This window comes from Haliotis cracherodii, unplaced genomic scaffold (assembly GCF_022045235.1).
Source record: "Haliotis cracherodii isolate W230 unplaced genomic scaffold, xgHalCrac1.p SCAF_15, whole genome shotgun sequence".
Classification (NCBI taxonomy): domain Eukaryota; kingdom Metazoa; phylum Mollusca; class Gastropoda; order Lepetellida; family Haliotidae; genus Haliotis; species Haliotis cracherodii.
Genome location: NW_027266270.1, coordinates 8,622,087 through 8,635,828, shown reverse-complemented (window position 1 = coordinate 8,635,828; position 13,742 = coordinate 8,622,087). Strand labels below are relative to the sequence as shown.

Below are 13,742 nucleotides of genomic sequence, written 5' to 3'. Positions count from 1 at the left end.
GTGAGTGAGTTGGGTTAAACGCCACTTTTAACATTATTCCAGTTATATCATGGCGTGACAGCTAAATGTGGAAGGAAAGCCCGAAGTGATGCAGGCCTTAGACGTTACCACTTAGGTGAAACCCACGAGCACGGGTATGGTGCTGACAAACCTAGAAACATAATAGGGGCGAACCGGGATTCGAACCCTAAATCCTAAGGGACGCAACTCTGCGGAGCGAATCGCGGCGCCCTAGACAAATGGGGCACCAGTGCCCCCCATTCACACTTGAGGCACATATAGTACGGAGGTTTCTGTGTATGGATGCGTGCTGAAATAAAATAAACAAACATAAGTCAGAAATCAGCCGGAACATAAAAACGGGAAAACATAAGGAGGATATTTTCTGTGTCGTGTGAAATATCACGTTTCTCTCATCGATTGAAGGAGGGAGGAAGATATTTTCACGAGTGGCGTATACTTGTTTACCGTGCTGTTGTTTACCGGAAAATTAGATTATTTTATTACAAATGTAAAACCTTGAAACGTAAATTCAGTAAATTGTATTTGCGACAGAAATCTTTAAAAATATAAACAAAAGTTACACAAAATATTTCGGGTCACCAACATTCTTTATCATACATTTAGATGTGATTATACATGTATACCAAATTAACTTCAACAAAATAATATTCATGAAATTGATGTGGGAAGCGAAAGAATACACGCTATTCAAATAACAAAAATGGCGCATCGCGAAACGAACAGTCTTGAATGACGAATTAAATGGGAAATTTACAGTTTATAACGAAACATTTTCAAGAGAAAAACAAAGGGCAGGAATCTCCATAAATGACCATCTGTCATTATTTTGTCTTGTTATTGTGGAACTAACGTAACAAGGAAGTCAACAGTTTGTGTACGGGCTGGACACTTACGATAAAGGGAGACAATTTGCAATTTAACTCTTGTATAACAATGATTTCGTGTTCGCTACAGTGAAATACCAAGTGTTACAGGTATGTTCACTGCAATGAAAATATCACTTTTCGTAAAAAGCGACTAACGGGATCGGGTGGTCAGGCTCGCTGACTTGGTTGATACATGTCATCGATCCCAATTGCGTGGATCGATGCTCATGATTGTCTGGTCCAGACTCGATTATTTACAGACCGCCGTCATATAGCTGGAATATTGCCGAGTGCGGCGTTAAACAACAAACCAACCAACCGCGATTATTCAGCATTGATGCTGCGTTTAATTGAGCAATTCTGCTGCGGTACTCTTGTTGAACTGTCATTATCAAATCAGTTGGGACTGACACAAGACACTTACCTTATCTCTCTAATGACGCACAGCAACAACATCGAGATGATCATCCCTAATCCCTGCCAAAAAGAACACAACTTGTTGACCATACTCCACACACATATGCACGTAAATGTAGATCCATAGTGACAACCACCTAGCTTTCCTCTACTGACATTGGAACTTAAATTAATCGTGTGATTGAAGATATCACAAACACCCTTGGCAGGCTTGGTCCTCAAGAACCTATGCTGGTCTTATAGGAGATCTATTATGAAAACGTTATTGGGAACACACACACACACACACACACACACACACACACACACACACACGTTATTTCATTATACAATTAGGAAGAAACAATTGCCCTGATCCCAAAGCCAGCCCGCAGGCAAATTGAAACCCCAGCTGGAGGCCAAACGGTAGCTGTGAGGTCATAGGGGAGAGACGTCCGCAATTTTCCTTTGTTTACAGTGGATTTACAATCTAGTGATTTTCCGTTAACCTCGGCGTATTGAAGACGCGAAATGGCGTATTGTGTTGTGTGGGGGTGTACTAGTTCATCAAACAAAAGCAGAGTGTCATTTCTTCAAATTTACAAGCAAAATGGACGATTCAGCGTGGAGAAAACAAAAATGGAAAGCTGGAAACTGAAACTTGACAAACAGTTTTGTGTTCCTTGTATTTTGAGGCATCTGCATGTGTGAGAGATAAACACAAACTAAAGAACTTGGCCACGGAAATAAATATTGCATTCATTGTTACAAATAATCCATGACTGCGAAAACCCGCCGTGTACCTGGAATATTGCTGAGTGCTAAACAACATACAAACAAAACACATGCTAAAGCAATATATTTGACGCAGTCTTGGTGCACACAAATTCACATATTTAGTTAACCAATGCTTGCCGTAAAAGGCGACTATGCTTGTCGTAAGAGGCGACTAACGGGATCGGGTGGTCAGACTCGCTAACTTGGTTGATGCATGTCATTGTATCCCAAATGCGTGGATCCATGCTCATGACGTCAATCACAGGGTTGTCTGGTCCAAACAAACATATGTAGTTCAGTTTAGCATACGTGTGTGTGTCTGGTTCTGCAGGAAAGGCCTCTCTTATTTTATTCACAAGACATGCAGAATGAACACTATTACATTTGTAACACGTCTTTGGTACATTAGACTTGAAGGTTACAATTTTCTGTATGCATAGTATCTAAAATCCCTGAAATTAATCGATTTCTCATTTAAAAAATAATATAAAACAAGTTAATACTCATTACTACGTACATAAAATACACTGTTTTAACAGGATAGATGATTAAATGAAGATGTCTTGGTCATGAAAATTCAACAATAAAAAATATCAAGCAATTGTATTTGCCCTGGGAATGACTTTACGATAAATGTCAACGTGAACAAAAGTGTTTGTGTTAGTTTTCTTGGATAAATGTCTATTATTGATTATTAATGATCAGAGGCAGATCCAAGTGTTTTCACCCGTGACCCTAGTCCCTTAATCCCAACCGCCAAACAGGGTAACAACAAGTACCGCCGTTTATCGTCTTTTATGACGCGGCCGGGGATCGAACCCTGGACCTTCCGCTCTCCGGGAGGACGCTCTACCACTAGATGAGGCACAGGTGGCCAAGTCGTCTAAGGCGCCGCGATTCGCTGTGCAGAGTTTCGTCCCTTGGACACGCCGGAAACCTATGATTGCGGGTTCGAATCCCAGGTCGCCCCGATTATGTTTCTAGGTTTTTCCGCACCATACCGTGCTCGTGGGTTTCACTGAAGTGGTAAACGTCTCAGACCTACATTACTTCGAGCTTTCCTCCAACATTAAGCTGACACGCCGTGATATAACTGGAATACAGTTAAAAGCGGCGTTAAACCCATCTCACTCACTCTCTACCACTAGATCACGGAGGCAGTCAGGATAACAACGAAGTGCATGTAGACACCTATGAATATAGCATCCTTTCCGAGACGATGGATCCCCGGCCGCGTCATACCAAAAGACGTTAAAAGATGGTACTTGTTGTTACCCTGTCTGGCGCTCGGCATTAAGGGGCTAAAACTGGTCGGCTCGGAGTCAGCATACTGTGTCTGAGTTGGGTATTCACGTTAAACTGCGGCATGGTATCTCAGTGAGCTAGCGCTATAAATTGGCATCAGTCTGGACTAGTACAAGCAGCCACACAAACACACACACGTACATGCACGTCGCTATATAAGTGCAATAATCTTGGACGCGACGTTAAACCCAATTTCACCACCATCACCACCCGAGACGATGGGCTTAACACCATCCCCGTCATAGTAAAGTGTAAGTGCTAAGAAGGCTTATGTGTTCACTACACTCACCATCACTAACCCACATCCAATCGCCACTTCGGCTATAACCGTGTGTCTCTGGGAGGTGACGACAAACATCTGATCAGCACAAGACTATAAACAAAACATGTAATAAGATACAACATACAACACAAGAAACTGCTACAGTCTTAATATGACGTCATACGACTAGGCTTAAGAATCTAATAAACACATAGACAATAAATATAGGCCCCACTCCCCACGTTCCATCGTTCTTGTTAGCGATAAGACCCGTGAAGATTCCGGGATAGAATAGGTCTTCAACAACCCATGGTTGCCGTAAAAGGCGACTATGCTTGTCGTAAAAGGCGACTAACGGGATCGGGTGGTAAGGCTCGCTGACTTGGTTGATACATGTTATCGATCCCAATTGCGTGGATCGATGCTCATGAAGTCAATCACTGGATTGTCTGGTCCAGACTCGATTATTTTACAGACCGCCGTCATATAGCTGGAATATTACTGAGTGCGGCGTTAAACAACAAACAAACAAAAATGTTAGCGATAAATTTGTGATCTGCCACTATTACAATTTTCACGGGGTCCTCTTCCCTAAACCTTTATTGCTATCCTATATGTATACCTAATTGTCTCTGCATACGAAATGCCATACCTTATTTAAGTTGTCCAGTGTGCATGGGGTGTAATTGCCAACATGGTGGATAAAACAGCAGTTCATCTGAATAAATGACATTTAAAGATACAGTAAACTATGGTTATAACGAACACGTTTATAACGAAATCACGTATATAACGAATTTATTTTTTGGTCCCTGCCATTTGCTGTATATGTGCTGTATATAAGCTTATAACGAACTACGGTTATAACGAAATAAAATTAGCCGTCCCTTTGAGTTCGTTTTAAACGTAGTTTATAGTACACAATTACAGTTACTATGGACACCTGAACATGGGATACGATTTTACACAAAGACAGCCAGTCCCAAACTAATGGCACAAGACAAATTAGTTGTCAGAAAAATGTGTTGTTTTAAAGTTTAAGAGAACCCTTACGCCCACCACCGCCGCTACTGCGGCTTAACATCCCCATCGCTCACTCAGTCGCTATACTCTACTGTACTAACTACTAACTATACTATGCAATACTACACAATAGACATACTATACTATACTATACTATACTATACTATATACTACACTACACTACACTACACTACACTACACTACACTACACTACACTACACTACACTACACTACACTACACTACACTACACTACACTACACTACACTAAATATAATATACATTACTACACTGTACGGTACGATACCATGCTATACTATACACCCACACAAACACTTTTATACCATACAGTATGGGACATAGCATCCGGGGTAGAATAGGTCGTCAACAACCCATGCTTGTCGTAAAAGGTGACTATGCTTGTCGTAAAAGGCGACTAACGGGATCGGGTGGTAAGGCTCGCTGACTTGGTTGATACATGTCATCGATCCCAATTGCGTGGATCGATGCTCATGAAGTCAATCACTGGATTTTCTGGTCCAGACTCGATTATTTTACAGACCGCCGTCATATAGCTAGAATATTGCTGAGTGCGGCGTTAAACAACAAACCAAACTTATGTTACACTTTACTATACTAAACATGTACCATACTCTAACACAATATATTGTACTATACTACAAACGCTCACTCACTCACTCACTCACTCACTCACTCACTCACTCACTCACACTCACTCACACACACTATGCTATACTATACTGTACAATACCGTGATGTATTATTCTATACTATACCTATCACTACTCAATATTTTTAGAAAAATGTGTACATTAAATATTTTCAAATGAAAAGGAAGATATAGAGTAAAGACTTGTACCGTTTTCTGGAGGCGATCAATGGTTATTTTATCATGTTGAGTGTTGTTAAACTTCTTGACATAATCTTGCAGTAAACCATCAATAGACGCTTTCGCCTGAAAAATATATAAACAGTTTAATTGAAAGCTTCTACATGCAAGTGCGATTGATTATTGACTAAACAACTGAAACAATAACGAGAGGAAAAAGTACATTTCTCATAGGGAAAAACAATGGTCATAAAATAATTATAGATACGACTAATCACCAAATGACACGCAGAGTATATCAACATCAACACGTATATATACTACTCAAAGTTTGCTAAGGATCATCACTTTAAAACATACAGTAAAATACGGTTATAACGAACTCAAAGGGACCGCTAATTTCAGTTCGTTATAACCGTAGTTCGTTATAAGCATATATACAGCATATATACATCAAATGGCCGGGACTAAAAAATAAGTTCGTTATATCGGTCAGTTCGTTATTAGCGTGTTCGTTATAACCGTAGTTGACTGTAATACATCAAATTGTGCCAATCTGTTGAAATAGCCATAGACAAATTTCGTGAAGACATGTTTAATTAACAAACAACATGACACCAATTATCAGTCAGATCACCCGGCGAGCAGCAGCTCGTTCCACATCTGTTCCATATAGTTCAACACTTGAGGCCTGGTGACCGGGCTCCATGCGGACAATGGTTTCCTGTCTTAAGTAGGCATCAACGGCCTTCATGAGGTCGTGCGTTATCGTTCATGAGGATGAAGTCGGTCCGATTGCACCAGTATACTGTCTCACGTACACATCCAGAATGTCATCCCTGTAGGCACACCAATCACCGTGCCCCGCTGTAAGGCATGGAGATAGGTTATTAAAGCTCTACTAATCCCACCCCAAATCATATTTTAGACACCCTCCATAGCAGTCATGTTCAGCTCCTGATGGAATCCTGGATGGAATCTCCCCTTGTCTCCGCCACACTCGGGGATGAAGATCTGTGAAGCGTAGACAGCATCTCGATTTTTCAGCAAAAAGTACTGGAGCCCAGTTCTGGTCTGTTCATTTGACATGATCTTCAGCCCAATCCAGACGTGCCTGCCTTTGATGTTGGGTCAGTGGATTCGATTGCATACCATCCACAGGTCATTTCTGAGTGTGGTGGCAGTCACGTAGTGTTGACGTCTTCTGCAAGCAGGAGAAAATATGCTTTTCGATGTGTGTTGGAACGCTGTCGACCATCTACATGTCGCTGGGTAGCTGTTTCAAACGCCTAGTATAGATTCCATGCCCTGCTGATAACACTTTGGCTGACACGTGATGTTGTGTTGACCCAGTTTCAAGCATGTATATGCATCTGTATAATTCTTTGGTCGTGAAGCGACGTCTTTGACGCTGAGGGAGCATAAGTGCATTCAGTTGTTGCAATCCTCAATAGCAAATGTTGACGTGCTCTCTGATAATGCTGTGCAACGATTCTGTCTCGATACATCCAAACACAGGTTTTCAAGCACCTTGTGCACGTTGTGCCCCTGACTGCAGGCATCTGTCCGTTCACCTTGAAATTAAGGTCATATAGGGGTTCCCCAGTCATTTTGTATCGGGATATTTTGTATCTATATTTGTTGGATATCTCAACGGCTAGATCGAGTAACTGGTTCACTGACAAATGTTTGTAGAAAGGTGTACAGGGATTGACCAACATGTGTATTTCTCTTGATGGTCGTGATATAAATGGAATACTGTTAAAAGCGGCGTTAAACCCAAGTCACTCACTCACGCACTTGAAGGGCCCAATCCAGGTGGCCTATTTCTTCTTGCAGAGTTGCGTCCCCTTGCCAGCCTTGTATCCGCAGGTCGTGGGTTCATATTCTATTTTCCTCCGGATGATTATCCTTGGACTGTCAACATAATACTTGTGGGTTTCACGAAGTGTCAAATATACATTGAAGACGACCCCTGTCATGTTTGGCGTTCTTCCCATTTCAGCTGGAGCCGCGAATATCCGGGTAAGAATAGGTGTACAGCAACCCATGCTTGCCGTAAAAGGTGACTATGCTTGTCGTAAGAGGCGACTAACGGGATCGGGTGGTCAGGCTCACTGACTTGGTTGATGCATTTCATTGTATCCCAATTGGGTGGATCGATGCTCATGATGTCAATCACTGGAATGTCTGGTCCAGACTCGATTATTTATAGACCGCCGTGAAATATGAAAATATGATTTTATTTATATTATGTTTACATTGTTGAGTACTGAAACAATACATCAATTGTGATATTTATCAGTAATGCGTTGAGTTATATGTAGAGCTACTAAAGATAAGGTGTAAGGGCGCGGTCACACATTCAGGATTTTTACTGCCGTCCTTGATAGGACCATTCCCGATTAAAATTTGTCAAAAGTCTGATCAAGATCCTGTGATTTGTGGCGGGAAATTCACAAACAATCAGATATTGTTCAGGAAGCGTCAAGATTCAGACGTTTTCAGCCGAATTCGTCCCGATTCTCCGGTTCTCAGTCCGAATCTGATCCGATTTGTATCTTCCGCATGGTAAAAAAACGACAGAATCTGTCCCGACAGTGTTCCGATTCTCCCGAATGCGATCAGACAGAGATCAGACAGTGACCGGACAGTGAACCGACAAAGACGGTTCGCATTTGGCATGATCTGGACGCAATCTGTACTCAATCGACAAGAAGCGGCAATGAACAATTCGCACATTTAGCTTTACCCCCTTGCTAATTATATGGCATGAAGACGACATAATGAACAATATTTTTTCATAAAGTAAGCGTCAATCTACACCTGGCACATTTTACACAAGAATAACTGTCTCGCGATTTTTTTAAACATTAATAAGCATCCATTATGTTTAGAAATGTCAGGATAGCGAGAAATATCAGACTGTATTCCCTAGTCCGATTTGACATTTGTATTTACAGACATATTGCTGAAATATTGCGGCGTTAAACAGCAAACAAACAAACAAAACAAACATTTTAAGCTGAGAAGCCATGATAATATAAATGAATTGCATGTTATTTCATGGCATGTGATTAGCTAACCAAGCAATCTTTTGCGTTAATGTTTATATAAACATGAAAACAATTAGGCCACGTTCACTTGCGGGCTCTCGTCACGATATGGCTGAAATATTGCCGATGTGACGTAAAGCGCGGGCTACTGTTTCCTCACTGGCTGATAAAAGAGTGGGCGGGGCTTGTGTTGTGTTATTGCACTGAATGATGTCACTCATTTCGTATCTTTGTCAACAGTGTATTTTATGTTAATGATTAAACAAGCAGTCTGGAAATATATTATTGTTTACGTATGTATATATAAAGATCAACGATAATAAACCTCGAAACCGGTGTGCACACTGAGGAAATCCCCGTATTCTTACATAACTGTAATACTGCTTAATAAAGTGCGTAATACAGAAGTTACTCACCAAAACACCAGAGTAGAGGTGAAATGGGGTTTAACGTCGCGTCCAAGATTATTGCACTTATATAGCGACGTGCATGCATGTCGCTGCTTGTACTAGTCCGGACTGATGACGATTTTTAGTGCTAGCTCACTGAGAGCCGCAGTTTAACATGAATACCCCAGTCAGACACAGTATACTGACTCCGAGCCGACCAGGCATTGTTTTAGCTTGTAGAGAGCGAGGCAGGGTAACAACAAGTACCATTTTGTAACGTCTTTTGGTATGACGCGGCCGGGGAGCGAACTCCGGACCTACCGCTCTCCGGGCGGACGCTCTACCACTGGACCACGGAGACACCAGAAACAGACTTCTGCATGTGACGCTGTAACCTGACTTTGAAACTCCCGCACTTCCGCATTCACTCGCCCATTTTTGAGGAAATCAAAAATAAATAAAACAAAGCATAAAGTGTATAGGGTACCACTTACCTTATCCCTCTGTGCCAGAATGTTCACACCAATCCCAACCATTGCGGCGGATGTTATAAGGGCTCCTAAAGATATCTGAAATGGTTGTATAAGTACCGTATTGTCTAATATAAATCACCAGGCAAAAGAAAGTATACACCCATATTATATGGCGGCTAAAAATGTTTGTTTGTTTGTTTGTTTGTTTGTTGTTTGTTGGTTAACGCCGCACTCAGCAATATTCCAGCTACATGACGTCGGTCTGTAAAATAATCGAGTCTGGACCAGACAATCCAGTGATTGACATCATGAGCATCGATCCACGCAATTGGGATCGATGACATGTATCAACCAAGTCAGCGAGCCTGACCACCCGATCCCGTTAGTCGCCTTTTACAAGCATAGTCGCTTTTTACGGCAAGTATGGGTTGCTGAAGACATATTCCACCCCGGAATCTTCACGGCTAAAAATGAGGCAAACAAAAAATGATTATCTGATAGTGATGTATTGCATGCATGTTACGACATGTAGTTGTGTTTGGGATCTTCCGTGTTTCGGGGACTGTTTTCAGACTAGTAACGTGTCGATAACGTTTATATGGTCCAATACAATTTTAATCTATAGTATCTTGGTTGTGGTTCGGTGACTTCAACAGAAGATCAAAGGTGAGGTGAAATGGGGTTTAACGCCCCGTTCAAGATTATTGCACTTATATAGCGACCTGCATGCATGTGTGTGTGTGTGTGTGTGTGTGTGTGTGTGTGTGTGTGGCTGCTTGTACTAGTCCAGACTGATGCCGATTTATAGTGCTAGCTCACTGAGATACCATGCCACAGTTTAACATGAATACCCCACTCAGACACAGTATACTGACTCCGAGCCTTCCAGTCCTTGTTTTAGCCCCTTGATGCCGAGCGCCAGACAGGGTAACAACAAGTTTTAACGTCTTTTGGTATGACGCGGTCGGGGATCAGCGGGCGGACGCTCTACCATTAGACCACGGAGGCGGTCAGAAGATCAAAACATGGGGTAAGTTGAAATTTTTTCGTGATTTATCTTATCTCTAATTTAGGTTTTGTGACATATTTGCAAACACAAAAATTGTCATCATTCTTATTATTGTTATCAAAACGTGCCCTTGAAACCGGAAACACGGCTAGCCCAGTCGTAGACATCTAATTTGCTGTTAGGCTTGCCACAATTCTATGATCGTTCTTTCGAATTATGTCAAGGTTCGTCAACACCACACCGTCTCGGTGGTTTCACCATGTGGTAAATTACCTCACGCTTTCCTCCCACATCAAATTGAAATAACTGAAATACTGTTCAAAGCAACGTAAAACCAAACACACTTAAAAGTACGTTTGTCTCTGTTTACGTATTGCATGTGTACGGAAGCGTAGTAGGGCCACGGTGAAATGTTTTTGTCTCAGTATCTCCTACGTAGGACTTAGTATCTCCTACGTAGGATTAGATAGTTATTCTAGGCTATACTAAGTCCTACGGAGGAGATAGTAAGTCCCACGTAGGCCATACTAAGTCCTACGTAGGAGATAATGAGTCCTACGTAGGAGATAGTAAGTCCTACGTAGGAGATACTTAGACAAAAACATTCACCATGGCCCTACTACGCTTCCGTACATTGGTGCACATAGCACATACAGCTTGTACAGATATCACCTACAGCTTGTAGGTTCAACCACAGACGTCTGCTTTAAATCACTTTATACTATTGGCGTCAGACGCGTGTACGACTACACTCACCCCTGTCAAAAACAATTTGTTGTGCATGACAGCTCCGCAACATCCGCAAGATCCAAGAATGACCGTAATACAACCAACAACAATATACATGTAATCTGTCATGTATACTCCGGCAATGGTGGAAATGACTTTGTTGACCGGGCTCTGCCATAGTTCAAAACGACTCCAAATTCCAAAGGACAGAACTCCCGTTCCCAGTAACTGTAATATATTGAAAACAAGCATGAAACACTCATATCCCCGGTCATGTCCGGTCTAAGTCACAATCGTTGCCATGGAAACCCGAAAAATATTTTTTTGAAAAATCCCAAATCATCAAAAGAAACCAGTTCACCACTAGACCTGTCTATGAGCAAAGTTAGGTTAAGATATCGCTCATGTTTTTTTAGTTCTGCGTCGGAAACGAAACGTTAAAGATGGACGGAGGGATGGACGGACGGCACCCATTCATATATCCCCCTACCACTCGTGGCGGGGGATAATAACTGCATTTAGGAACGAAATTAGTCTTTTATTGATAAGCACGATATTTCGTCGTCTCAGGTACCGTACTTCCTTGAGATGCGTCCCTTGTTCGCGAAGAATTACATTATCATTGTTTGGAATCCCAGACTCTCTCTGATGATGATTCTTTGTTTGTCAGCCCCAAACCCACGAAGATCCGGGTTAGAATTGATATTCAACAACCCATGCTTGTCGAAAGACGTGACTAAGGAGATCGGGTGGTCAGGATCGGTGACTTGTTTGATGCATGTCATCGTATCCAAATTGCGTACATCGATGCACATGATTTCAATCACTAGATTGTCCGGTCCAGACAAGTAATTACAGAGCGCCTTCATATAGCTGGAGTTGTGCTGAGTGCATCGTTAAACAACACACAAACAAACTGATATAGTGCCCAGGACCCCTATCACTTAATATGTTTTTCCCAACGTCAAATTGAGACCACGTCAAGTACTTGAAATACTGTTTGAAGTGGTGATAAACGCATGTCTCTAGTGAGTGAGTTAGTATTTAATGTCACATCGGCAATTTTTCAGCCATATAAAACACACACACACACACATGCAGTCACTTTTTCTCTTTCCCTCTCTCTCTCTCTCTCTGTTTCTCTCTCTGTCTGTCTCTCTCACACACACACACACACACACACACACACACACACACACACACACACACACACGAGCATGTACGTCGCTATATTAGTGCTATAATCTTGGTCAACCCATCGACGTTCACCTTACCTCCAGCGGCAGCACGACCACTCCACACGATAACTGATTTATTCAGGCAATGCAGACTACATTCAGTACAGATGGTTGTGTTCATACGCTATTATAAAAATGTATTGAAGCATACGTAAAATATATATATCAAGCCCATTGTCAATACATAACAAACAAGTTACTCATTAATAATGATACATTATGTCACAGATTTGTATTTGAAACTAGCAATGTGACCATACATAACAATACAATATCAAAATGGGCCATAGATCACCAGCAACCAAAGGCAGGAGGCAAGGTGACATGAGGTTAATGTCGCGTCCAAGATTATTGCACTCATATAGCGACGTGTGTATGTGATTGTGTGTGTGAGGGAGAGAGACTGTGTATGTGTGTATGTGTGTGTGAGAGAGAGAGACTGTATGTGTGTGTGTGAGAGAGAGAGAGACTGTATGTGTGTGTGTGAGAGAGAGAGAGAGAGAGAGAGAGAGAGAGAGAGAGAGAGAGACATGAATACCCCACTCAGACACAGTATTCATACACCGCACCGAGCCGACCAGTCCTTGTTTAATCCCCCTAACGTCGAGCTCCGGGCAGGGTAACAACAAGTCCCATCTTTTAACATCTTTTGGTATGACGCGACAGGGGATCGAACCAAAGGTAGGACATCATGCTGGGGACAATTCGGGACTTACAGTACTTCTGCTACTTGCATGGTTCCCCCAGCTCTCTACATCAAGGATCAAAATATCATCACTCGATCCAGACTTACGTCGCCTGTAACGACAACAGTTGAACAATTTCCACGCATATATGGTTGACAGTGATTTGGGGAAAGGGGTTGTTTTGCCTCCAGTAACATATTAATTTGTGCAAAATTAGGCAAATTAGTCTACTTACCCAGAGGAAAATGTTGAAAGTGAACATCAGACATTTGGTGCAAGAATAAAACCGCCCAATATCCATGATGGGACGCCACAATACAAAAATACGATCTCACATTTCTCGACACTGCAGTTGTTTACATTGAAAGAACCGCAAGCGGATATGATGTCATAAAGGATCGCCACGCTAAAAGTGTTCATTTTGTAATGTTCAATGGACACAATGCATCCACAAGATAGTTTTACTACTAACTGTTCGGTGTTTCTTTCATGTGACTGGAGTTAACTTGGCTTGCTGACTTTAGTTTCCATTGTTGGTGTTTCAGTGTGAGGTGGGCACAAGGAAATGTCTCAAGCGAATACCGGCTGGTGTCAAATCTTTTCATGAGGAGACTATTAAGTTTTAATCCCATGCAACGCATACCGTAGTATTCTCATATTA

The 13,742-nt window shown here is 41.8% G+C and overlaps 1 protein-coding gene across 1 annotated transcript; it reads right to left on the bottom strand.

Moving 5' to 3' along the window:
* Positions 1 to 261: 261 nt before the first annotated feature.
* On the bottom strand, positions 262 to 13,389 carry LOC139461776 (CD9 antigen-like). The gene is made up of 8 exons (XM_071243236.1): positions 13,317 to 13,389; positions 11,185 to 11,385; positions 9,441 to 9,515; positions 5,532 to 5,627; positions 4,283 to 4,348; positions 3,658 to 3,741; positions 1,315 to 1,367; positions 262 to 310 (listed from the first exon to the last, which is right to left on the bottom strand). Exons 1-8 carry the CDS (start codon positions 13,380 to 13,382, stop codon positions 262 to 264), a joined length of 690 nt encoding a protein of 229 aa, XP_071099337.1. The 5' UTR covers positions 13,383 to 13,389.
* Positions 13,390 to 13,742: the final 353 nt, after the last annotated feature.

What these genes read in the sequence shown, in the direction of transcription:
- LOC139461776 (XM_071243236.1), bottom strand. Translation starts at nt 13,382, where the DNA reads ATGGATATTGGGCGGTTTTATTCTTGCACCAAATGTCTGATGTTCACT. An exon ending in TTGGATGTGGGTTAGTGATG is followed by an intron (nt 1,368 to 3,657) that starts GTGAGTGTAGTG and finishes TCTTTTTGGCAG; the next exon opens with GGATTAGGGATGATCATCTC. An exon ending in TGCGTCATTAGAGAGATAAG is followed by an intron (nt 311 to 1,314) that starts GTAAGTGTCTTG and finishes ATTTTATTTCAG; the next exon opens with CACGCATCCATACACAGAAA.